Source organism: Stigmatopora nigra, chromosome 19 (assembly GCF_051989575.1).
Source record: "Stigmatopora nigra isolate UIUO_SnigA chromosome 19, RoL_Snig_1.1, whole genome shotgun sequence".
NCBI lineage: Eukaryota > Metazoa > Chordata > Actinopteri > Syngnathiformes > Syngnathidae > Stigmatopora > Stigmatopora nigra.
This window is the reverse complement of record NC_135526.1, coordinates 1,318,675-1,342,947: the sequence shown is the minus strand read 5'-3', so window position 1 is coordinate 1,342,947 and position 24,273 is coordinate 1,318,675. Positions and strand designations below refer to the sequence as shown.

Sequence of the window (24,273 nt, the reverse complement as noted above, 5' to 3'; positions counted from 1 at the left end):
CATATTAAAATGAAACTGGAGATACTAGTTGTGATTTTGGTTAATATTGAATACTTTGATATTCCAGTGCATGTTAAAAGGAAATTATTCTTTTTTTTTCTTGTAAATTTGTTATTAAATGGCAAAATACCATTTTATGGAAGACATACTGTAGTAAGATGCTGTTTTCGAGAAAAAAACAAAACACAAAAAAAAGCCATCCCAATGCCAGAACTATTTGATCCAAGTCATAACTCAAAAACAAAATTCTGATGTACTACATTAAATACGAGCACTTAAAGGCCACACCTCCTTCCCTCCCTCCTCCACAGCTTAATTAACTATTTTAATCTATTTTTCTATTATTCCGACGTCCGTTGCTTTTATTTTGGAAGTGTCAATGACAAGAAATGACAAAAAATAAGAGACAAAATGAACTTTAGATGATTTTAGCAGCGTCTGTCAATGATATTTAACTTGCCAAAGAAATACAATATCCCTTATCAAGCCATTCAATTCAGTTAGGAATGGTAACTAGCGCATGCTATTTGACTGTCTGTACTTGTACGTGGTGCTAAGTGGCTACGATAACCCAGTGGTGATTTTGAGTAGATTTATTATTTTGGAAGAGAGAGAAAAGAGAGTGAGAGAGAGTGATAGAGAGAGTCACATCTCACATACATTCAAACTCGTCGATGCGCTGCTTGGTGTTGCCCGAGCGGATCTGTCGGAGGGTCTTGTACTTGTCTCGGCCCGCCCGCATGTTTTCCGCGTGGATCATGTCGTTGACCGTCTTCTTGGTCTCGTCTCGGGCGTTGGCCAATTCGGAGCTCAGGGCCTGCAGAGTGGGACGTCCATTAGAAGGAAGGAAGACTCTGTGTAGCTTTCAAAAAAAGAGCGAGACTCACAAGTAGATGTTTCTGCAGACGTTCGTTCTTCTCAGCCTCGGTCATGCGTTCCTCCTCGCTGCGGTCCTTGTAGGCGGCGGCCGACGTGAACTCCGCGCTGGCCTCGGCGCTGCTTTCGTCGTTCTCGTCGTGCTCGTTCTCGGTGTTGAGGGGTTCTTGAACGTGGGCAGCCATCACTTTGTTGCGGAGCTCTTCTTTGGTCTTCTCCAGGTCTTCCTGCACCAACGTGGCCTGAGGTAGAAGAAGTCATGATGAAGGTTCAGGACTTTTTATTTCGCCAATGTAAGTGAGGAGAAACCCACCTTCTCTTGCCAAAGCATTGCCTCATCTTCCTTCTTCTTCTTGGAATCCTCCAGTAGGGAAATCTTGGAGGTCAACTCGGCCAATTCTGTAGCCTAAAGAAAGAAAAAAAACATAGCGTTAGTTAAGTCTCAAGTCCTCAAAGACCTGGACCACTGCGACTACTGACCAGATGCTCTTGGTTCTTCATCTGGTTCTCCGACTGTTGCAAGAGCGCCATCTTGGAATCTTCAGCCCCTTTAAGGTCAGCCTCCAGGCGTTCTGCCTCTTCTTGTGCTCGCTTCCTCTCCAGCTCCAACTCCATAGCTCTCAACGTTTGCTCCTCCAGTTCTGCAAAGGCACGGCACGATCGTTAGCATTAGCAGCTATGTTTCGAGCTTATGTGTGTTTTACCTTGCTGGGCCTTTTTGGTCTGATCCTCAATCTGCCTTAGTCGCTCCATCAAGTCTTCCTTTTCCTTCTCGATCTTCTCTTTCTCCTTCTCGGCGGCTTCACGTTTCCTCTTTTCGTTATCCAACAGCGCCCTAAAGCCGTCAGGGAGGGACAACGTTTAGTAGACGTATTGTATTGATTTTGTTAAAGTGGGACGAGTGTTACCGTTCCATCTTTTTGAGATTCTTCTCTTCACGAGCCTGAGCCTTCATCTGCTGTACTTCGATGGTGTCGGGTTTGCGGCGTCGCATGTACAGCTCGTGGTTTCCCATGCATAGGGAGAGGATACGTTTGTTGATACGCAGCCTTGGCGCATAAAATACAAAATCCTAAAAAAAGGTACAACACAACATATTAGCAAATTATTCCTGTCAAACCGCAATGGATGCTAACGGTTTAAGCCTTTCAACGTACCGGAGCTTTCTTGTCAATGGGTTTGATGACAAATTTCTTATCATTGAAGGAGATATTCCTGATTTCGCTCCACGGAAATCCAATCTTAGGAGTCATCCTGCCAAATTCAAAGACAATTACAAACAGCGCCACACGATGGCTGACGGTCGCATCCACTTACTTGTCATTCTGTTCGTAGATGTTCAGTCCCAAAGCGTCCACTCCCAACCACAACTCAGTTCCTTTCTTATTCTTGATGCTAAAGTAGTTGACTCCATACATCTCCAGGTCTTGGGCGATCTTCAGATACTCCATCATGGATTCCTCTCTGTGGAACACAACACCAGGCCTCTGGTTTTATTTCTTTTGGGAAAAGTCAGGCTAGGTTACGGTAACCCAGAAGAAACACGCAAGGAGACCTCTGACGGCGTTGACATGGAAAAGTCCAAAGATAAAATTTGGTACTAATATTGTTGGTACCGGTCACTGCTTATCTGGGCGGAAAACCATTACCTCATCATTCCCTTGTGTTCTTCATGCCACACTTGAATCCTCTCCTCCCATTGGTCCTTGCTGAGTTTGTGCTGGTCCAGAACCCTGCGCAGACATGGGCGGGTCAGAGGTCACGCCAAAGAACCGACAATAACCGACTGGATTACCTCTGAGGGAGCAGGTGTTCGTTGGAAAGGTAGCCCGGCGTGTGGACCTCTTTGTTGTAGTCGGCGTACTTGGCTTGTACGGCGTAAGACGCCAATAGGACGGCGGTCTCGGGAGGACAGTAGATGTCGTCGTTAAGGATTCCCTCCTTCACCTGCAGGAAAAAGAGCCGCTGGGTGGCATCCTGGATCAGTTCTTCGGACACGTCCTCAGGGAAGAACTTGGCACGGAACTTAAACAGCAGTGGGCTTTCTTTCCTCACGTCTTGAGCTGTCACCTGAAAGCGCAAAAAGCACAATGGCGTTTTACCAAAATGTTTGAGTGGGGACTGTGGCAAGGGACGTGAAGTGAAGGTTACCTTCTTATTCAGCTTAAGCCATGTTGATAAACCTTTGGTATCCTGGTATTGGAGACCAAAGTACCAGACCTCCCGTAGACCGATGGTTTTAACCACCTGAAAGTAGAGGCGCCAGCTATGTTTACAATCCGTGTGTATTGTAGTTTTCAGACTATTATAGCCATAATATTTGTTTTAATGGCGTCTTGAGCAGTTTACAAATGTGTCCAGAAAAGCCCAGACTGTTAGTTGCAAAAAATATCCATGATTAAACAGCAGAACTACCCCAACCCCTTTAATATCCTGTTCAAATAGCATGATATCAGTCGAAATGAATGAGCATTCCATTATTTGTTGTACCTGGTCAAAGAGTTGCTTTCCTGTTGTTGTGGGCTGAATGGCAAACTCCAGTTCCGCATCCATTGTGGTGACTCGCACACTGATCTAAAAAAAAAAAAAAAAATGAACATTGTAAAATGAGAATAAATAACACAGACAGGAGGGACAATCACAGACAATCCTGTACATCAATCCTGCCCACGTGACATGACGGGGTTCAACGCCCCGTCCAATCCCAAACGGAATCCTTTGCAGCATTGCATAGCATTGCGAGGAATCTGACAAAGCACCTGACCGTACAATCGTAATATACTGTAGGCCCGTCTGGAACTTATCTACAGGAAGTAACCACATCCTCTAGTGGCGAAGTTCACCGCTTGGCCCCCTAGGAGAGCAACCCTACTTCCCGCAGCGTGTCCAGTCAGTCGGCAAGTCAGTTGGCAACGGCGCCAAGTCCACGGCGATACGCTCCGCCTGTTCGTAGCTACTTTCTCACCACGTAGGAACGTCCTGTTCGGCTAAAGAATGCACTGAGCTCATATCAAATATTGAGACAGGAATGTTTCAAGCCATTGCAAAACCACTTCAACTGAGTCATAAAATCAGTGATGTGTAAAAAAAAAAAAAAAACCCGTGCGGCTGTGTCACTCTATCAAAACGCTGAATGTAATGTTACTTTGTATCTCGCTAATACTCGTTTTGCCAATATGGGGAGCTATCCTGATTTTCCCAGCCTTAAATCAGGCACGTCTCCGCCATTCGTTGAGGTCACAGAGGTCAGCCAAATAGAGCAATCAGCAAACTTTTCTTGCTTCTCATTCCAGCGCCTGCTTGGAGATGATGAAAAAGCCATCACGCATGCCAGTTGGGAAATAACTGCGCGGGCCGAGGCACACCGTAACAATGGCGCGCATTATTTCTGGCTAGCGGGGGCCCGACGACAGTTGCGTTCTTTCCAATTGGCGTTAGCGCAACCCCCATTTTTGGCTCATGACACATGCTCTGTCACATCCTGTCATAGACAGTAGTTATAGGCCGAGGTTCAGTTTATCTGACGCAATCCATGTAGAACCGCTTTGTTTAAAAGACCCAATAACTATTTGATAAGAAACTTTTGGTGCCGGATAACCCGGCTGGACTTTCCCTCGCTTGGTTTCCTGAGCTCTAAGCATGAAAAAGGAAACATGGAGCCAGTCCATTCTCTTTTTGCGTTAGGGTGTGTCTCCCATGCTATTCTTGGCGCACTTACGTTAAGCGGCAAGCACCCTCTGCGCCCGCCCACGTTCCCCGTGCCATGTTTCCGTGCGTTTGTCCATCTTCGTCATTTTCCCCAGCGTCTACGCCGGCACTTTTCGTGGTCAAAGACAACATTAACGCCACATCACGCTAGGAAAATGCTATTGTTAACTCCACAGGCTACGATAATGCACCTTTTTAGGATCCATTTTATGACTTGGAAAGAGTCAGGTGATGCTAATGCTTCAGACTACCTAAAATTATCCATGCTCGATTTACCGTATCTACACAAAGTCAGTCACTTTGTGGTCTACATGACCACAAAGCGGTCTGGAAGAATACATAGGCTTATGTTCCACCTCCCACGTGCGTTCAAACGCCCCGTGGATGAGTCTGCCGTCCAGATGTGTTTACAGCTGAGGGCTAGACACGGCCGAGTGTCGCACGGCGTTCAAAGAAATCCTCCGGTTGAAGAGTGCAAGCCGGCCGGCAGACAGGAAAAGGGAAGACCGGCTTTCGTTACAAAGCCAGGAGGGGTCTTTCCCATGACCGTTGTTCCTTAAATATGTACATCCCTCTTTTTACGCCGCAGCCAAATCCCAATTAACCCCAATCGGGCTAACTAACCGACAATAGCTCCCTAATATGACTGTATTTGCCGTCCAAACTTTTGGCAAAACCTCAAACGTGGTCACATCGGTTGGATTGTCGCCGAACACGACGTTAGAAAAACGGACCTCCCAAATAGCACCCAAACCCAAAAACCATCATTATAAAATGACTTACTTTTCCCAAGTGTAATGCTCACACCAGATCCGTGGTCAAATTATTCAACTATTTGTATAGAAGCAAAAAAAACATTATTTTTTTTGTCCCCCACCACCCCAACACCAAGTCCACAAACGGCTAATCTGCTCCGCTATGCGCACTACGGCCTCCTTAAATCCTTTTTGAGCATACCTCCACGTCTTTCCATTGACTAAGTCACCATAGCCACACACAATGTTTGTCCCGCCAGCAAGAAAATCACCTCCAGTCTGAAACGGTATGTTATGACCTTCCGCCATCTTGAATATTTTTGCTCACGTGCCGAATGATTTTTACACTTAACGTCCGACTTTTATACGGACGGACGTAGCGCCGCTTCATTTGAAATCTGGAGCAATGTGCAGATAAAAAGGACACTTTAAGGCCGATAGAGCGCTCCGGTACAAGGAGAGGGGCTGCTAGACTGTGATTTGAAAGTCCATATAAGGCTGTGAGATGGGGAAATTAGCAGAAAGGAACTGATGTAAGAGTAGAACATTTGAGTCACCCAGCGACTTCCTTGAGAAAGTTGCCGGCAAGGAGGAAGGCAGACGCGTTTTACTCTTAGATTATTTGCGGCTGGTCGCCTTTAAAAGTCTAACTGCGACTCCAACTTTCCCTTGGCAATGGGTGAACTTTTTTGCCGAGTCAGATTATCTTATTTCCTTCTGAACTCAGTTTGGCCCGCCATAAAGCTTTCATTTTAACAGTCAGCAAAGGCATCGTTGTTCACATGAGATATGGGTCCCTTTTCACTTTGCGTTTTTCTAATTCGGAAGTGACAGGTTAACCGTAGCCAATCATATGGTTGCCGTTGGCGACAAGCTAAAATGTCATTAAAAAAAGCATAGGTACAGCCTTGTAGAATCTTATTCAGCTTTTATTTATGTTTACTTATGTTGTCATTTTGAAATGAAGATGAAATCAAACTGAAACTATAAAATAAGTGGGTTTTTTTGTACCTTTTATACGATATTGCAACTTATTCCAGCTATTGTATGATAGTCTAATGTTGTTGTTAGTGCCATATACTTTGTCATATACATTTGAATTTAACATTGCATTGTAGTACTTTCCAAAGTATGTTCTGTGGTAATTATTATAAGATAATTTTTTTGACTTTTTGATTAGAAGTCCAATTCATTTTGACAAAATGGATTGGTCTTGAAATATGAGCAAGCAAGTAGTTTTTCCTCCCTCTGCCCCACTTCAAATCTAATTAGACAGCTGTCATGTTCACTCACAGCCAATTAGTTAATTATGCTAAAACTAACGAAGGGATTTTTGTCAAGAAAAAAAATACATAAACTTCTATTTCTGCTAAGGAAAAAAAGATCAATTTAGGACAGTTCCTACATTTCTAACCAGTGATACACATAAAAATGTACAGTCATCACGAGTCATGAGCCACAATACTTTTATTGTTTCACTTTGGAATAGCTGATTTTTACAATATCAAATCCCTAAACATTATCTTAAATCGATCAAATGCAAAAATGGAGTAAAACGTGCTTGAAACAGTTTTCATGAAACAAAGAGTGTGTGCACCCCCACACACCCCCAAACAATGACAGGAGGGGTTCTCTTCATTGTTCCCAAATCTCTTCATTGTTCAAAATCCCAATGCTAAACTATATTTGAAGTCATACAAAATTCTTAAATATTCAATTTTCGTTTTAGTGGATGATAGAGCCGAGTGTAGAAGACTGCCAGGTGAGCCGACTTGACAGCTCCAATCTCGGCTTCTCTTTGCTAGCTAACCCCGGCAGGATGGAGCGGCCTCCGGAAACGAGAGCTCCATGGCTACCGGTCTAGAGGGGGGCGCTGTAGGGCACCTTCCCCGGGTAAACCCACCCAGGGACGAGATACATATTCCCTTATACGTGGGAACCACATTTTTTTGTTCCAAAGTAGGCTAAGGGCCTCGATGAAGGATGTGATTTAAGGCGCTCATTTGAAAAGGACCAGGGGCGGGAGCGCTTTACGCATGCGCATTCGCCTAACGGAAAGTATTGTGTCGTCGCCTGAATTAAAAAAAAAAAAAAGTCAAACCCATTTTTAAACAGCTGATGTAATCAATACACACGCAACAAAATAACACAAGTGTTGTAAATAAAGCCGAGGTGAGGAGCTCTTAAACACGGAAAACAACGACACGTTTACTTGGTAAGAGAGAAAAAATCAAGGATTTTACGCTTACCGTTTTGGGCATCTTGGCTTTTGTTGATGATCCTTTTTCGGATTGGAAAGTGGGTGAAAAAACAAAAATGGGCAAAAACTAATAGAACAGACGAGCAGTTGTCGAAGGCAGTAGAAAACTTTTTCCCATCCGAACAACGGCGCCCAGTCAAAAGCCTTCCTGTCCAAAAAACACCCCAACCCAATCCAATCTCTTACTTGTTAGATCGACTGAAAGCACGCCAAAAATACTTGAAACTATCGAAAGGATTGTGAAATGAAATGCCGCCCTGAAAAAAAAAAAGAAATGGTCTCGAAAGTGTGATTTCCTGCTAACGGTACCCGGACTCGCAAACCACACCCAGGCCGATGACAGGGCAGCAGTCAGCTCGAAAGGAGGAGAAAAGAAGAGTAGAGGGAGGAAAAAGAAGCCTGCCCCGGTTGCCTTGGCTTGCTTTTAGCTTGGCTTGGCTGGGCTTGCTTTTATTTGGACTCCGCCTGCTGCCTCTGCATCATCATGGCCGCCCCAGTCAGTGGCTTTCCTCCCCTTAGCTTGGATTCAAATTCATTCTTGTCCATCGGGTCTAATTTCCATTAGGTTCCTCACTTTAAAAAAAGAAAATAAACAAATAAAAATAAAACAAGACAGGTAAACCGGTTTGGAAATGGATGAATAATTACTGTCTTATGTTTTAGGCATGATAAAACGTCGATTAGTTGAAAAAATAATTATTAATGTCCCCTTTTTGTCAACAATCAATGGTGATTTTTCTTCAAAATACATATGAATACTCATGAATATTTAACACTTTCAAGAATAGTGGTGAGTGGACAGCTCTTCAAAAGATGACACTTAAGACCTTTAGTCATTTATAGATCAAGTAGATTTTATTTTGAAGCCCTTTTTATGTTTGTAAATAAATCTATAATGAAATGTGAATCAAAATGCAGTTTTTTTATCTGTAAATTGTAGACCAAACCTTTAAATAACCATTATTTTAATGTGTGCATCTTTTATACAGGTGGTGTTTGGAAAAAATGGAAAATCATTTCCTCATGATAGCATTGCTACTGAAATGATGGAAAAAACCCCAACTGGAGGCCACAGGATGAATCTAAACCAATGAGGAAAAAAGGTAAGAATAATTTCTATTCCATATTTTTTTCTTATTATGTGGATCATGCAGAAAAGGGTAAGTCCAGATGCTTCTGAGTCAGCAATTGAGGAAAAAAAGGTTAAACAGTCAGATGATGTTTCAGTAAAAGTGCCCCAACCCCCAAATGCTTCATTAAAGTAGACAGTGTGCCATGGTTTTAACTCTTTGTGGATATACTACAGATGCACGATTCATGCCATTTCCTCCAAGCTAGAGAAGATAAATGAGGTCTTTGTCATTGGGCTTTTCCCTTAACACTTCATTATCAAATTAAAAACATTGCTTTTTGCCCTGGTGTTGTCATTTAGTCACCACTTTTGCATAAAATCAGGCTCAAATATTTTGGAATGAATGTCTAGGGCTGCCACAAATGATTATTTACTGAGTTTTACCTTTTTTAATTACTGATGGCGTTTGAACAAAATATTTTACCTTACAGAGTAAGGTTAAAAGAAGGTAAGTCGGGTTTATTAAATTCCCAGTGTTGTTCAAATGGGTCAGTACCTAGGTTAGCCCGCAGAGGGCGCGCAAACACAAATTTTGAGTCAAATGAAAATGATTTTTACTTGATATTGAATTACTGTAAATATAATTTGGTGTATGACAAGGGCGTTTGTTAAATCTTCAGCTAAAATAAAAAATAATTTAATTTTGCGATAAAGAGAGAGATGACGGCACCATGTGAACATCATGTACCTTTTATTAGTGGTGAGAAACACGTCATTGAGACTTACATTTTGTTTGAGCCCACAGACTCAAATAGTCTAGTTTGGTCTACAAAAAAATAAAATAAAATAAGCAAAGCTTTCCAGTCAGCGTGGATTACAATACCGCAGAAAAAGCACAACACAAAAAAAGAGCTTGCGTTAATATTTCCTTTTTTTTTTTTTTACTGACAGCACGTTAGAAAAATCACTGTTTTACAATGCACTGTTTTTTTCAAGCATGTGATTTCGGAAAGTGAGCGTCTTTCAACCTGAGTTTGACACTGTAAATATGTACAGTCACGTTAACGGGCGAGATTGGAAACCTGACGTTTTTTGTTTTTTTTGCACGGTCCGTCCATCCGATCGATGAGTATGCTGGCATCGAATGTGGTGGCTACGCAAAATTGCGTCAAATACGTCTGAACCGTTGATCGCCATTTTAAAAACAACTTTGGTCTTCAATACCATCGACACGCTATTCAACACATAACGTTTAAAAATGTCCGTAACGTTACTCGAATACACGTCTTGGAATCGAACACAAAATAGCAGGCGTCTTTCTCGATATTTAACATCGGGCCAAAAAACATTACACCGGTTTCCAGTTGCGAGAGAAAAAACTCTGAAAAAAACATTTAAACTTCAATACACAAGCACGGTGTCATCATTTTGTAGTTTTCAGCCAAAAAAGTGTCTTTTAGGTATTTAGTAGGTCGTTCCAGGCGCGGGTTAACTGGAAAAAAATGGATATACAGTAAAGATTTTCCAAAAATAGGGTCAAATAGAAGGAAAAATATGCACAGGTTACAACAATGGAGTCAACCCAGGAAATGTGTTACATTTACACGTGAAATCGAGTATGTACAGTGAGTCACTTATTGAGCACTTCCGTTAAAATCCCAGGAAATGATCTACTGTACCAAATAAAAGATAGTACATACCAGTGGGCTACTCCCAGTGACACACAGTGTCACACACATTGGGCGTTTATTTTCCCCCACTAAAACGTATTGTCTTTATATACACATGTGATATTTAGTTTACATTCAAGGTAGAGATACAATTTGTATCAACAAGCAAAAGTCAATTCTAGACATTTGTGGCTGGGTTGTTTGCGGCACTTACGCGAGAAGAGGGGTTGGGGTGGGTTGGGGGGCTCGACTTCCGTCAAAAAAACACCCATGACAACTTTTCCAGACATTCGGGGCGTGTTTAAACACCCTGTTTTTAACCACTTGTTCTAATTGTAGAATTGCACTGTGACAGTATTTTATTTTTCTTGATTAGTGGAAAATGCCAAGTATTTAGATAAACTTCCAAAGGGTTTGTTAGATTAAAATCCAATTAGGCCAAAAGGTAAAGGTCAAACTTATCGATTCATGCTAACATGCTAATTTTTATACATAGCAATTTTGTCCTTAAAAGATTTCAATTGTCTGCCAAGTTTCTGGATAAACTTTAAAAGGGTTTGTTAGATTAAAATCCAATTATGCCAAAAAGTAAAGGTCAAACTTGTCAAATCATGCTAACATGCTAATTTTATACATAGCAATTTTGTCGCTACAAGATTTAAATCGTTGGTATCAAAATTATAGAACATAGTGTCTGTTGTCTAAAAGATAACCAATTTTGATCAATTTGATTGGAAAAAATGGCTAAATCCTTTAAAACTAAACCCAAAGCATTGATAAATGATAAAACAGGCTAATTTAGCGGTAGCGGCGAGTTGCCACGATCCGATCTTGCCGGATAAAACAATAATTGGCGTGCGTTGTGACTGGATCCTCTGGATTTTGTAGTCTTAAGGTCAGCAGTGCAATTGAGATTGGCTTCGGAATGCATGGCAATAAAAACTATCTGGAAGGGAGAGGGAGGGCCGGCACGCAAACGTCGAGCCAAATGCCAGAAACAACCGTGACAGCAGCCTTGCAATCTGATTGTTTCATACTATAAGGAAACATTTGTTTTCACCTTGGCATAAACAGACAGACAGCTGACCCAAATTGCCCTTGTCTTTTTTCATGGAAAAAAAACCAAGTCGGCGGCAAAGCCCCAATAAACCGTTTGGGCTACTTGACACATTCATTTTTTTTTTGGATTAATATGCTCAAGAATTAAAATTTTACTTAAAAAATTTAACACATTAGCATCACGTAAAGCCCACCGTTAAACAACTCAAGGTCAAATTGCCAATTTTTCATGCATCTACTCTATTTACAGTTTTTTTTTTTTGACAAAATAGATCGTTATTCAAAGACGCCAGCAGTAAATCCTGTTTTTTTTTTGGCCAATCCAAGTGTAAAAGTGCTGCAAGGCACAGCCAAAAACTGCATCGCAGTCATCATCTACTCTCGCAATAAAAAGCCAAAAAACCTACTAAAACAGGCCTCCATTTTTTTTTTAACTCCCTTTCAATCCAACAAAAATTTGTGCAAACTCTGACATGAAAATGTCAGGGTTTCCAGTAAACATTTTAGGGTCAATGCACTGTAATCATCCATTTTATACAGTTTTAGTGCGGACTCACTGCATCAAATTGACCTAAAAACCGTATATTTGCATCGACTTAAACATTAAATTGTCATCTACAATACATTTTAGAATCGCCATCCCAGTTTTGGGTCCATATAAGTGCAGGTAAAAGTAGTTTTTGATATAAAAGGAGCCATTAAAGACACTATTTTAAGATATTTTTTATACTGTAAACAGCCTGGGAATAAATCATTTTCATTAGAATTTTTTTTTCTTTAAATAAGTGATATTCTGATAAATTAGAATTTCAGATTGGACCAATTAGGTTTCAAAAGCCAAGTTTTAGTATTACCCCCTCTAAAAACCAATTTCAGGTCATTTAGAAACCAAATAAAATTACAAGTGTCGTCTTTAAAAACTCATCCCAAGTGCTCCTGTACATATATCTTTATATATATATATATTTATATATAATACTATATTTTCCACCAAAATATACATGCCTGTTTCAAACTCCAAACGTAAAATGACCGTTTTCATTTTTTTTTGTTTTTTTGGCATAATTTAGCAGCTTATAAATGACTGAAATAATGGCTTTTTTTTTGCGTGATTGTTATTTACATTTAGCCGCAAGATAAAATCTCCTTTTGGCTTGTTTTTTTTTTTGTGCACTGTGAAAATCTACCAAAATAGTAGCTTTGTCAAACTGAGAAAAATAGATCTCTGGAGATACTGAGATAGTTTGTCGGGAAAATCGGAGGCTTCCAGGACGCCATTAGACGTCGCTGGAAGAGCATTGGAGCGTGAGGTCATCGCAGATATAAGGCCATTAAATATTCATGCTGGGAGGTGTGCTTGTTTGGCCCCTCCCTTTTTACTTGAAACGCACAAATCAAAGTCACCAACTTATTTACAGCAGAGGCAAAGCTCAAGAAAGTCAATGATAAGTTTTTTTGTTTGTTTTTTGTTGTTTTTTTTTAGCACTGCACCACAAAACATTTGTGATGCATTTCACAGCACGTCAAACGTCACCAGAACGGGAACGTCTTCAAAGCTATTGGCCTACTAAAACCAGGTAAAGTTGATTTTGTTATGGTTTCATCCATTTTTTTATGTTTTTTTTTCTTCAATTCTTTTAAATTGATTCTGCATGCAAATTTTTAAAATATCCAAAATGGCCGTGCCCGGTCAGATACGAGTGATGCGCTGTGAAACACATTCAGTAAAGTTGTTCCCTTTTACAAATGCGCCGTCACGTGTCATAACCGACACGTGCAGCTTTCTATGTGAAACATTATACAATTGTACTTTTAAAAATGCCAGACAAACTTTATCTATGCGCGGTTACCTCGATGTCATCTCAGGGAGCTGGATAATCTCACCGAGGGACATTTAAAAAAAAATAAAAATAAAAAATAAAAATCAACTCCTGAGGGCAAACGTTGCGCCTTCGGCAACATTTAGCAAGTGCCCCGGCCAATCAAATTGCTGCGCTCAATTTGGCCACTTTTCTACCACCCTCAGTGACAAGACCTCAAATTGGTCACGATGACAGCCGCCAGTTGTTGGGGGTCTGTCAAATGAGGGTTCTTCTCCATCACCGAATGGACCACGTAGGCCGGAAAAATGTTGCAAAGGTTCCGATACGTTTGATACTGGCGCTCCGGGACGACGTACCGTTCTTGAAGTTCGCTCGCCGCCGCCGCCGCCGTCACGGCCGAAGGGCTCTCCCACGGCGAGCTCCAGATCTGCTCCATCTTGTCCGGCATGCTGCGGACCATGACCCGCTCGCAGCACGGCATCAGACTGTTGCTCAGCGGGTACGAGTGGTATCCGTAAGACTCGTTCCCGCAGGGCAGGGGGTCCCAGCTGGCGTGCTGCTCACGGCACAGCGGCGGTCGCCTCTGCCTGGCCGGGTTGCTGTCGTACAGCCTGGAGTCGGAAACGCTGTCCATGCGGGTCATGCCTAGGGAGCGGGCGGGCTGCGAGGACAATGGCGGAAGGACGCCGCCTGCCGCCGCTGCCACCGTCGGGTAGTCCCCTCCCGGTGGCGGGCAGCTGGATCTGGCTCCCGCCGGTGCGTGCTGTACGCGCGGCGCCAGTCGGGGGCCGGCCTGCTTGCGCTGGCTATCCTCGGGCCCGTAGCTCTGCACCCTGCCCAGTGCTTCGTGGCGAAAGGCATGGGAGAAAGCTTGCATTCGGCCCCCCACGGCGCCGGCAGACGAAGATGACGACTGCTGCTGTTGATGGCCCTTAGCGCCTTCCTCCAGGCTGCTCTCCAGAGAACCCGAGTAGACGTCGCCGTAAGACGAGAAGGAGTCGCTGTTCGAGTGGCTGAGGCGGGACTCGGGGCAGTGGGTGCGCCCCCTCTGGCACGCCGCGTGGTCGTGCTCCACGCTACAGAAACTGTCCACGTTGTGCATACTGCCCATGCTCATACTCATGCTCATGTTGGAAAAGTCACTGTGCAGAGAATAGTAGCCGTGGTCGCCCAGCGAGTCGTACTTGGGGAACGGCTCGCCGTACGTCACCGAGGCGCCGTGACTGTTGGTCACCAAAATGGGCGGGTATTGCGCCCCGGGTCCCTGCTCCAGCGAGCCGTGGGAGAACTGCAGGGATCCTGGTACTGGACTGCTGGCAGACCGTGTGTTGAGGGCCCCGGCCGCCGCGTGGCTCTTAGCCGGCTGCATGGTGGGTACACTGAGGGCGGTTACCAAGGAAGGCACCGAATTGGCTTCCGATTTCCTGGCGGCGGAAAGGCCGTCCGGGGATTCGCAGGCCGCCGAGCGGATGCTGGGGTCCGACTGTCGCTTGGGCGCCACGCGCTTGGCCTCGCAGTTGGCGTCCCTGTTGGCCGCGATTGGGCCGCCGCCATATTTGGCCAAGGCCCCCTCGCTCATGGTCTTGACGGCGGACAGTTTGGCGAAGGCCCGCAGTTCGTCGGCCACCGAGCGCAGAGGCTGGTTGACACGCTCCGGGTGGTAGTATTTGCACTTGTGTCCGTACGTGCACTTTTTGCCTTTGGTGGAGAAAGGACAGTTCCAGTCAATAACCCCCACCAAAGACTTTGAAAAGATGAAGACACACTCACCGTAGGGGCAAGGTTGCTTTTTATGCTCTGGGACCACGGGACGCCGACGGAGGAAATTTTCCAAGCTCGGACCGTGTCTTCCCAACGGATCATCGGGCGGCATAAATCTGAAGACAAGAAGAAAAAACAATTTCATTCCAGCTCCAGTACTTTGGGACTGACTAAAGCCTGGACACGGCCACTTACTTGTCATTGACGAATGAATACATTAGGAGACGTTCCTCGATGAACTTCTTCCACTCTGGTTTTTCGTTTTGCAAGTCTCTGTAGTTGTCATTTGACACGATAATTCCATCAGAATCATAAGCCAGCTTCACTATGAAGCGATCGTCGTAGCACACCACCCTTCGGCCTTGGACCCTCCGAGATGGGGTGAAAACCAGGATTTTCTCCTTTTCCAGCTTGCGCAATATTTCTTGATCTGTTCGGAGAATCGAACACCGCCACTTTGTTTAAACCTGCCCAAACATGGACCAAAAAGCAGGACTGCCTTACCTGTAATAAGCGCATCAGGCCTGGACTGCTCCTTTCTCCATGCTGGGACAAAGACAGTAATGTCTTTGTGTCCCTTTTCTAGGAACCAATCCACTGCAAGTTGGATACCACGGCAAGAGAAAACCTCTTTGTTTCCATGGCTGAAAACCACAACAACATGCAGTTAGATAACAAAAAAAGAAGAAAAACAACCATTGGATTCTAATATTTGCATACACTTGATGGTGTGTCACAGATTTGTCATTGGTGTCTCACCTCATTGCCACATTGGATCCATCCACCACGACGGGCCTGAGGTTATCGAACGGATCCGCCGATTCCTCTTCCACGGATACCTCGGGACTGACGCTCTCTTTGACGAAGGGGGCGAGCGACAGTAGCGTGGCGGCCATGCCGCAAGGTTGAATTTCGGGCTCCACTTTGCTTCCTAGCCTAACTAGCTCGGCCAGAATGTCATTAATGAGTGCGGCCGCCCCTAGTTTGTTGAGCACCATCTCCACTTGCTCTGTGGAGTAGCCCAGTTTCAAGGCAAAGTCCATTTTGGTCTGGTACTCCTTTTCACAGGCCGCTTTGGCGGCCGGGCCACAGCTACACCCGGAACCGGCGTCATCTTCGCGTGGATCTTGCACCGTGCTACTCTGAGAAAAACTGGGCTGGTCCAAACACGGAGAACGACACAATTGGCGGTGGGGCTTAGTCACCCCCAAGGGTTCCCATTTGTGACAGCCGTCATCCCGGCGGCGCTCTTCGCCGTCGCCGTCCGAGCCGCTGCCGCCGTCCTCGGGCTCGTCGACGGCGTGCCGGTCCCCGCTGGAGTCAATTTTTTCCCTGCATGGGTGCTTTTCCATTTTGAGTCTCTCCGACGCAGAACATACTGTCACGTTTGCCTCGACACTTTGGATCGCCACCCCATGCTTCCTCTTCCTCACCTCGCCCGCCGCCAGGGATTCTCGTTCATCCCTCGACTTTTTAGGCCCCTAGTGTCCGTCAGGAGGATGGCGCTCGCTCTTCGCTCTGTCAGATGCTCAAACCTAAAAGTATAGTTAATAAATAAATACATTAATAAATACATATATAAATAAGTGTTGCTGAAATATAAATATATATACATATACATACACATATAATTCCCTCGACGTCTTTTATTTTATATTTCAACTAACCATTCTTTATGTATGTCCAGCATTAACAGGGGCAGTTAAAAGAGTGCACGATTTAAAACAGTTTTCACTTTTTTGCATGCATTGTCTATTTAAAATGGCCTCACCAATAAAGTGGAGTTTTATCATCTTAAAAAATAATAATAATAAAACATCTACTTGGGGCTTCTAATAACAATCCACAATAATTAAATCTAGCCCATGTTTTTTTTGCCTATCCACATTAGTACTGCATTAATTTCTCCTCATAGTTGTTATGCAGTGAGAATTCTAGCCAATGACAAAAAGAGGAATATTCAGAAAGTGACAACAACACCACCATTGGCCATGTCACGTTTCTGAAATATGTGCCTTTTCCCACCATTGCCATGTCTACAACTTTACCTCCCCATCTGAGTAGCACGTTACATCATAGTTTTGGACGCCAATCGTTTTTTTTACCATTCGCCTAGTCACACGTGAGTGAGTACATAGAACCTGAGACAGTGTGGGCTGCTCAGTGCTGATGGTCAGTGTTCTGCAAACATTGCTTGGCAACTCATCTGTCGTGCTCTCACCAAAATGCACTTGTGACAGTAGACCAGGTTTCTCTAAACAGCCCAAATCTTAATGGCCTGACTAAGGAGAGACGGTCTCGGGTAGAGAGCGCAGACACCAACCGACGACACTGGCAAATTCAAGAGGCGCAGCCCATGATGTGTGTTGCCTAGCAACACAGCCGTGTCATCAGCTAACTCCTTTGTACAAGTCACGACTAAAGCAAACACGGCTCATCATCTCTCTTCAGGCAACCCGGCCATCCATGCGCAGCATTTTTCAGCTAACCTATTCTTTGCGCTAGAATTGGCAAACTCTACACGGACTATTCTCTCTATAAATCTAAAGAAATCTTTAAAAATGCACCTTTTTTTCTTATTTTTACCTCTAACGTTTGCAATCGGAGAGGCTAATTCCCAACTATTTTAGAGATTGCTAATCTATACATGGTCCAAATCTACTTATTAGCTTCAAAATACAAAATGTTTGTTTTTTGGTGATTTTTTAGAAAATTAGAAAAAACAACAATTTGAATTCATCGTTTTAAAACGGAATAAAATACACATTGTATTTATTTTGTTTAATTATATATAGACTTATGATAGAACATGTCTGAGATAATTACAAACAACTGCTTTGACTTTGTAAAATAATATTTCCTCAACATCCATAAACGCAACTCATGTCAACAGTTTTTGTACCAATGCACATTTTCAGTCAAAATTTAAAATCCAACTTAATACAACTAAAAATAATGATAAAAAATAATCATTTGTGCCAGCCCTACTGTAAATGCCAGTTAATATCCAACTTTCTGCAAAAAGTGTGGCATAAAATGCAAGAAAATAGTCTATTTGAATGTATATTACTTCCATGGCTCACAGCTAGACAATGATTTCCCAGTGGTTCCCAGAATAGTTTTATATTTTGAAAAGTCCCAAGACCACAATGCATATGTTCTGATTCATGGCAACAAGTGAAGAGGGTCCTTGAAACCTTGCATTATGTTTTAGAATCACTCTCTCCACTTTTTAAGTGTCCTATAAAGTGACTTTATGCTTTTTCCTGATATTTGCACAAGTAGTGATTACCTGCTAACCCTTGTGTGTGTATCATCCCATAATGCATCTTGAAAGGTGCATAAAAAAAGGTGCACTGTAACCAAATATATTGGGGGTGCAAATATTTTGGGTGCACACAGCACTGTTTGAAACTAGAACAATGTCAACATGTTTTTAAATGAAAACCTATCTGACAGTGTCAAATTCAAACTTACCAAGTTATCATCCAACAACATTACACGGACGCCGAATAATTAGTGCAAAAAAAAAATATGCACCGGAGTACATGCGATCACTTTTCATTTTATTTGCAAACTTACTAGAAATGAATAAGCAGTAATATAAAGAATTTCAATCAGTCACGGTTAGTACTTTTAATAGAAACTTCAGGGACTTTGATAGCACTCATTTACAAACGTATTACGCCTAAATATACGTCAAGATCAACGTCATATTATGTCATTCCAAACAAGAGCATTACCGAAACACTTCTACCAAACACATGCTATTAATGCAATGTCAAGTTAATAAAAGTGATGGCTCTAAATGTCATTTAAGGGCCTATTAGCCCCGGTTAGCGAAGCAGCAAGCAGATCTCTCTGGTGTCAACATCCAGCTAGCCGCATCCACTAACCAGCTTAGCTCTTTTCAAAATAATTTACAAAAAAAATCAAAATAAATTAAAAAAAATCAAGAGATCGTTAATAATTACCACGATTGTACGCTAGTTGCAAGACATTCCCATCCACCAGTGCCAGGTAGCCCAGGTCTTCTTCACTTGGTAGTTACTAACATGTAATAAGCCAAGCCAAACAGCCAATAAATAGATCCCTTCTGACAACACGTTTACGAAGCCTTGCTAGCTCTTTTTAGCCCATCCGATCGCGTTGTTGTTAACATTTAACTTGAAGCAAAGTCCAAATGCAATGTTGTCGTGCGGCCAAGTCGTGGTGACGCCGCGGGGCTCGTGAGACTGGAAAAAAAAAGCCAGCGGTGACGGTCTCATTCGCTCGATCGGCTCACCGTGTTGCCGTCTGTCATTCTTCTTCCTCTTCTTCTTTTTCTCTTCGGATGTTTTTGCCTGCCATTGGCCGTCGCAGTTTGTTGCAGGTTGCCAGATCACGATTTTGCTCACCGATGACAGCGCAGCGCACTAGTTTCCCGTGAAATGTACACAATGTGCCTGATCTGCCCACCGAGAGCGCTGCGTGCAACTTTTGCAACTCGTGGTGGTGCCATTTGACAGCAACAGTCTGCCATTGACAGCCACACATGTCCAATTCCTTAGGATGACGTTTGTGGCCGTCAATGGGAGTCAAATGTTTACTATGCACCAACCACTAGTTCATTAATTGTATTTTCCAGTAATAAAGCCTCTATTGTGACAATAACAATACAGGAGTATGTATTTGTTATCTCCTGAAGTGAAGTGAGGAGCTTCATTTTACACAAATGTTGTCTTTCCATCCCCTTGTGGTGACCTTGGGTAATTACAATGAATGAATGAATGAATATGTCTTATTTGTAAACATTTCTTGATTTGCATCCTCCAACAGCCAAAAAGCAACTCTTTTCAAGGCTTTGTTTTCGTGAGAATATCTGCCTTCCGTTTTTTTTCTCTCTCTTATGTAATATTTCAATCTCTTCCAGTTAAAAGTCCACTAAAAAGATGACTGCCCCAAAAAACGGATCAACTTGAACAGAAGAATAAAAACGCTAATGCAGGTTAGTCCTTCTTTTACTTTAAGGCAATGTTCACAAAACATATTTTCCAAAGTAACATAACAACTTGAGGAATATTGACAAGCGGTACAGCATTTTCAGTACAGCCCTGCTAGGTACAAACAGCTGAAAATATAAATACAAAACATTCCATGACATAAAAAATAAAATGGAGGAATCCAATCAATAAAACATGGCATTCACATAATACGACACGCACACCATTCCTTGTAATGCAATTATATGCATAACATATCAGTTTTATGCTTCTGCACAATAGAAACTGCCTTCCACTCATGCTACACAAATAACATAGCCACAATATTGCAGTGTTGGTGAGATTGTTGTACCAGATTTATGTTAAGTTTTACAATACTGCAAACCAAAAGTGTATGTCTACATTTTCCGACTAGATAAGTTTTGCTTCTAAAACCTAAGAAAGAAACAAATAGTAACAAGAAAGAGATTTAAGAGGCAACCAGTGTCATATGTAAACGAGTGTGCTAACATAGACAAAACATGAGATAGTTCAATGAAACGAAAGGTCGCTGATCAAAAAAAATTGCTTTTTGTCAACCACACATGCTATTTGTCATTTGTCTGTATTCTAAACTCCATTTTCAGACTTTACTTGAAACTTTCCACACAAGTTATGCGTTCACGTTATCCCTAATTATCAATCTCAGCAACACGCAGTTAAAAATCGATGCTACGTGACTTTCCCGTTCAATTTTAAGGCTATTTTGGGGAGTTTGTCGCCAGTTTGTCGATAGGCGCCCTAAGAGAACTTCCAGAAAGAGCTGTTCTCTCTCGACTCGCCGTCTGTCTGCTTTTACTAAACTGACCATACGACTGCAAATCAGCGGCGGAAGCGGCTTTGCAGAATGCGTCCTCTCCGGCGCCGTAACACGTCTCTCTACTCGAATAGACAAAAGCGCCGTGAGGTAAATGCGAATCCGATTGCAAGAGATGGCACGGCCGACTGTAAAGCTCGGCGTCTTGTGAAAATCCATCGGGGCAAAGGTGGGATTTACCGGCTGATAAGGCGCCGCCGAGCGATTCCGGGAAGATCTCGTCGCTCGGAGGGAGGCTCAAAGCCACTTCGGAACGACTTAGCCACGGCAAAGCCATAGCGCTGCCACCATCTTGAACCTCTGACGCTGCTACGGTCTTTTTACAATACGTTAAAGGATCTCTTTCAGCTAGAGGATGGGATAGGTCGCCAACTCTGCCCTCTCTGTACGAAGCTGGCATCTTGGACGGAAGGCTTTCCGTATCCAGAGACCTGCTTCTCCTGTCTAAGGACAGCGGATTGGACGTGGACTGGCTAAATCTGGCCAGGCCGAGGTGCCGTGGAAGACTAGCGATGGCCCAGGCGTTACTGATCAGACTCTGCTCATAAAAGTCCAACATCTGATAGTCACATTCGGCAAAGGCGTCTTTCTGGAGGTAGCTGTCTTCAAATTCTTGATAGGGTGATGAGATGTCTTCCTCCAGATCCATGTGAATCTGCTCGTCGTATTCTCCCTCGTTATGAAGGTCCACCACGTCAAAAGTGACAATGGCGGGTAAGGACTCCATGTTTGGAGTGAAGTCGGCATTGGTTTCTAAGACGTCGTCATTGGCGCCATGTAAGCTCAGCATCTGAGAACTTTTCTCGTAGTTTACCAGAGCTTGGGAAAAGCATACTGTTTGACCATCGTCCAAACAAGTCTTACGATCCAGAGACTGCTTTTCTTCTCGATTTTGCTCTTTTGGACTGGCCAGCGTTTCAAAATCTGGGTTCTCGCAGTTGACACTTGGAGTATTTGAGGAAGTGAGGCCATTTCCCCTTTCGTCAACTTTAGCTTCAAATTTCTTGCCGAGTGCTTTGGAACTCCAGTCCGTGTGTGACGGACCGACTGTACTTTGCATCAACTTGAAAGACTTGCCTGCATTTCGTGACTCAACAAAGTCCTCCACTTTGTACTGGCCAGTATTAGACTCAGGGTAGGCGGAATCTATCCCATCTAGTCGCTCATTCTGTTTAGAACTCGCCAACCCGGGTTTGCATTCATTGTGCGGACTGACCAGACTCTCGTCGGTGGCAAAGAGTTCGTAGAGGGCATCCCCACTGTAGCTATCCCTGGGTAATCTGTTCGCCTGTCTTAATCGCTCTGTCCTCTCGTGTCCTTCATCCGGACCCGGGGTGCTTGAATCGTAGTAGCCCTCGTCACTATTGGGAACCGATCCCTGATGCTCACTTTGAGGCGTCAGCAAATCTGTTGAGGGCTTTACGCCACTAGCGTCATGCACTGGCATCACGTTGGTGCTCAACGCCACGTGGGATTGGTTGTAAGGACAGTCGAGGTCCTCAGGTGGATTGTTTCCCCAGAAATCACCAAGACAGTGTTCGTCTAAGTCTTCAGGCGAGGCCATTTCTTCACCGCCTCCCTGGTAGGTTAGAAAACAGGAGGCCCGCTTTCCTCCATTCCGGCTCCGTTCCCCCGAAACCGTAGTATCGCTAATGCTATCATCCTCCTGATCTGCAGTTATGTCCCCACAGCCAGTGAGCGAATCAAAGCTCTTGAGCGAAGCCACCTCTCCGTAAATCATGTTCAGTTGATCGGACGAGCCCACGGGCGTTTCGGACTTGAGCGTGGAATCCGGCGCCGTCTCCAGTAACAGACAAGGGACACTATGTCCACGAGCGCTCTCCTTGAATTGACTGGCAACCCGGCTGGTCAAAGTCAGTTTTTCTGTTTGAGCAATAACTAATTGATCCTCCAGTTGGCTCTTTGGGCGTTCTTCTTCTTCTTCTAAGGTCTTCTCGAAAGTCGCCGATTGGGCGTCTGTGTCGTGACATTCTAGTTCTGGCAAACTATCGCGTACGATATTTGCAAAATCAGGCACATCTGGTTCAGATTCTAGGCAATGTGTGACATATTGCTCGGGACTGTCCGGGACCTGGTTATGCCCATGACGTGAGGACATTGCAATCATTTCCGTTTTATCCGATGCATCGTTTCTATGGTTTTTGGGATGTTTAAAACTATTGAAAAAACTTTTGAAGCCTCGCTTTTGTCTGGTCAGGGATTGGAATTTTTGTTCAGTGGGGGGACTGCCTTCGTTAGGATTCAGGTTTTCCATGCAGTTGCGATACTGGAAATCGGCAGTCGAGGACGATCCACTTCTCGGGCTGTCGTCCCGACAGATTTGGCTCAAGCCATCGTGAGTTTTGCTTTTGTAGATTCCTTTCTTAGAAGTCCACTTGCTGGGATTTTTACTCCTCCCTCCAAAAAAGCTGGGTAAAAGACACATGCTTTTGCGAACGCCAAAAAATGTCAATGCTGTTCTTAATTTCCCGGATTTCTGAGCTCTCACGGTGACACTTGTCTTATCTGGAAGATGTTCCTCCGTCATCCCACTTTTAGAAAGGGATCCCGAAATAGTTTCCAAGTCCCCCATATCACTTGGGAGCGTGTCAAACTCGCGAGGAGATGCCATTGCTAGTTTGTTTATAAAAGCATGACTTTATTTAAAGATGCTTCAGTTGAATGTCCACGGCAGGATTGTGGTTGACTGTTATTCTTTCCTTATCCATTCAGGAACCCTGCATTGAAAAATGTCAAATGTGAAAAGTTAATAATTTCCATTGCATTGTTCTTAACAAACCATTAACTGACATCTAGGTGCATTATACATGATGGATCTGCATAATTTAGGCACATTCAATATACTACTGGTGGAAAACAACTGTGTTATTGTGTTATAACCGTTATTACAATTCCTAAAGCAACATCGAATAATGTATTCACGTGTATTACAGCACTAATAGAATGAAAAAAACAATATAAGCCAATATTAAAATGATAACAATACCGCAATAGTTTAGAACCATATCTTATTGTCGCAGCTAACATATGCACTCTTCTTTTTTGTTATTACTACTATTATTCATGGATCAAGTATTAGATCGGGACTTACCAGATGAAGCTAAATGTACTCATCACGGAATTTAACGAACGATCCGTGCAATCGCAAATTATATTTGCGTTTTTAGGTAGATTTGAAGCAGATGCTCTGATTTGTTTTGGGCTAACAATACCTTTTCCTAGCTAGCGCTCCGTCACTGCCGTATAATTTTCCCTCTGTGTGGCTACACAAGCAAGTGTGGACACTTCACCTTATCAGGACAAAAACAGTGCGCAAATACGCATGGTTGTTGTTGTGATCGATCGGCAAATTTCGAGGCGATTTGACCATTTACGCAAATGTAAACGCTCTTCTGTCTGCTCAATCCCTTTGGCGCATGTTAGTGACGCA

At 43.4% G+C, this 24,273-nt stretch overlaps 3 protein-coding genes and 1 long non-coding RNA gene across 8 annotated transcripts in view; 1 reads left to right on the top strand and 3 right to left on the bottom strand.

Moving 5' to 3' along the window:
• Positions 1 to 19,932, top strand: part of LOC144212397 (uncharacterized) — a 34,672-nt gene extending 14,740 nt beyond the window's left edge. For all 3 annotated transcript variants that reach the window (XR_013329760.1, XR_013329762.1, XR_013329761.1), the window contains 3 exons: positions 8,589 to 8,702; positions 12,884 to 12,977; positions 19,897 to 19,932. This is a non-coding gene — a long non-coding RNA (uncharacterized LOC144212397). The remainder of the gene's footprint in view (positions 1 to 8,588; positions 8,703 to 12,883; positions 12,978 to 19,896) is intronic.
• Positions 165 to 8,083, bottom strand: LOC144212396 (moesin a). Its single transcript, XM_077740230.1, has 13 exons — positions 7,589 to 8,083; positions 3,367 to 3,450; positions 3,028 to 3,123; positions 2,672 to 2,946; positions 2,526 to 2,609; positions 2,194 to 2,340; positions 2,034 to 2,130; positions 1,785 to 1,948; positions 1,581 to 1,711; positions 1,357 to 1,517; positions 1,190 to 1,282; positions 888 to 1,118; positions 165 to 817 (listed from the first exon to the last, which is right to left on the bottom strand). The coding sequence occupies exons 1-13, from the start codon at positions 7,598 to 7,600 to the stop codon at positions 653 to 655; spliced, it is 1,740 nt and encodes a 579-aa protein (XP_077596356.1). The 5' UTR covers positions 7,601 to 8,083; the 3' UTR covers positions 165 to 652.
• On the bottom strand, positions 13,313 to 19,448 carry zc3h12b (zinc finger CCCH-type containing 12B). Of its 3 annotated transcripts, XM_077740226.1 has the most exons (6): positions 18,959 to 19,448; positions 15,744 to 16,519; positions 15,489 to 15,628; positions 15,180 to 15,414; positions 14,994 to 15,100; positions 13,313 to 14,921 (listed from the first exon to the last, which is right to left on the bottom strand). In XM_077740226.1, exons 2-6 carry the CDS (start codon positions 16,334 to 16,336, stop codon positions 13,423 to 13,425), a joined length of 2,574 nt encoding a protein of 857 aa, XP_077596352.1. In that variant the 5' UTR covers positions 16,337 to 16,519; positions 18,959 to 19,448; the 3' UTR covers positions 13,313 to 13,422. The 3 variants fall into 3 exon arrangements, with proteins under 3 accessions (XP_077596352.1, XP_077596350.1, XP_077596351.1); XM_077740224.1 differs by having other exon boundaries at positions 13,313 to 15,100; XM_077740225.1 differs by having other exon boundaries at positions 13,313 to 15,100; positions 19,270 to 19,448.
• Positions 19,933 to 19,966: 34 nt separating the features above from the next.
• Positions 19,967 to 24,267, bottom strand: LOC144212392 (APC membrane recruitment protein 1-like). The gene is made up of 2 exons (XM_077740223.1): positions 23,935 to 24,267; positions 19,967 to 23,560 (listed from the first exon to the last, which is right to left on the bottom strand). The coding sequence occupies exon 2, from the start codon at positions 23,452 to 23,454 to the stop codon at positions 20,707 to 20,709; it is 2,748 nt and encodes a 915-aa protein (XP_077596349.1). The 5' UTR covers positions 23,455 to 23,560; positions 23,935 to 24,267; the 3' UTR covers positions 19,967 to 20,706.
• Between the last annotated feature and the right edge of the window lie 6 nt (positions 24,268 to 24,273).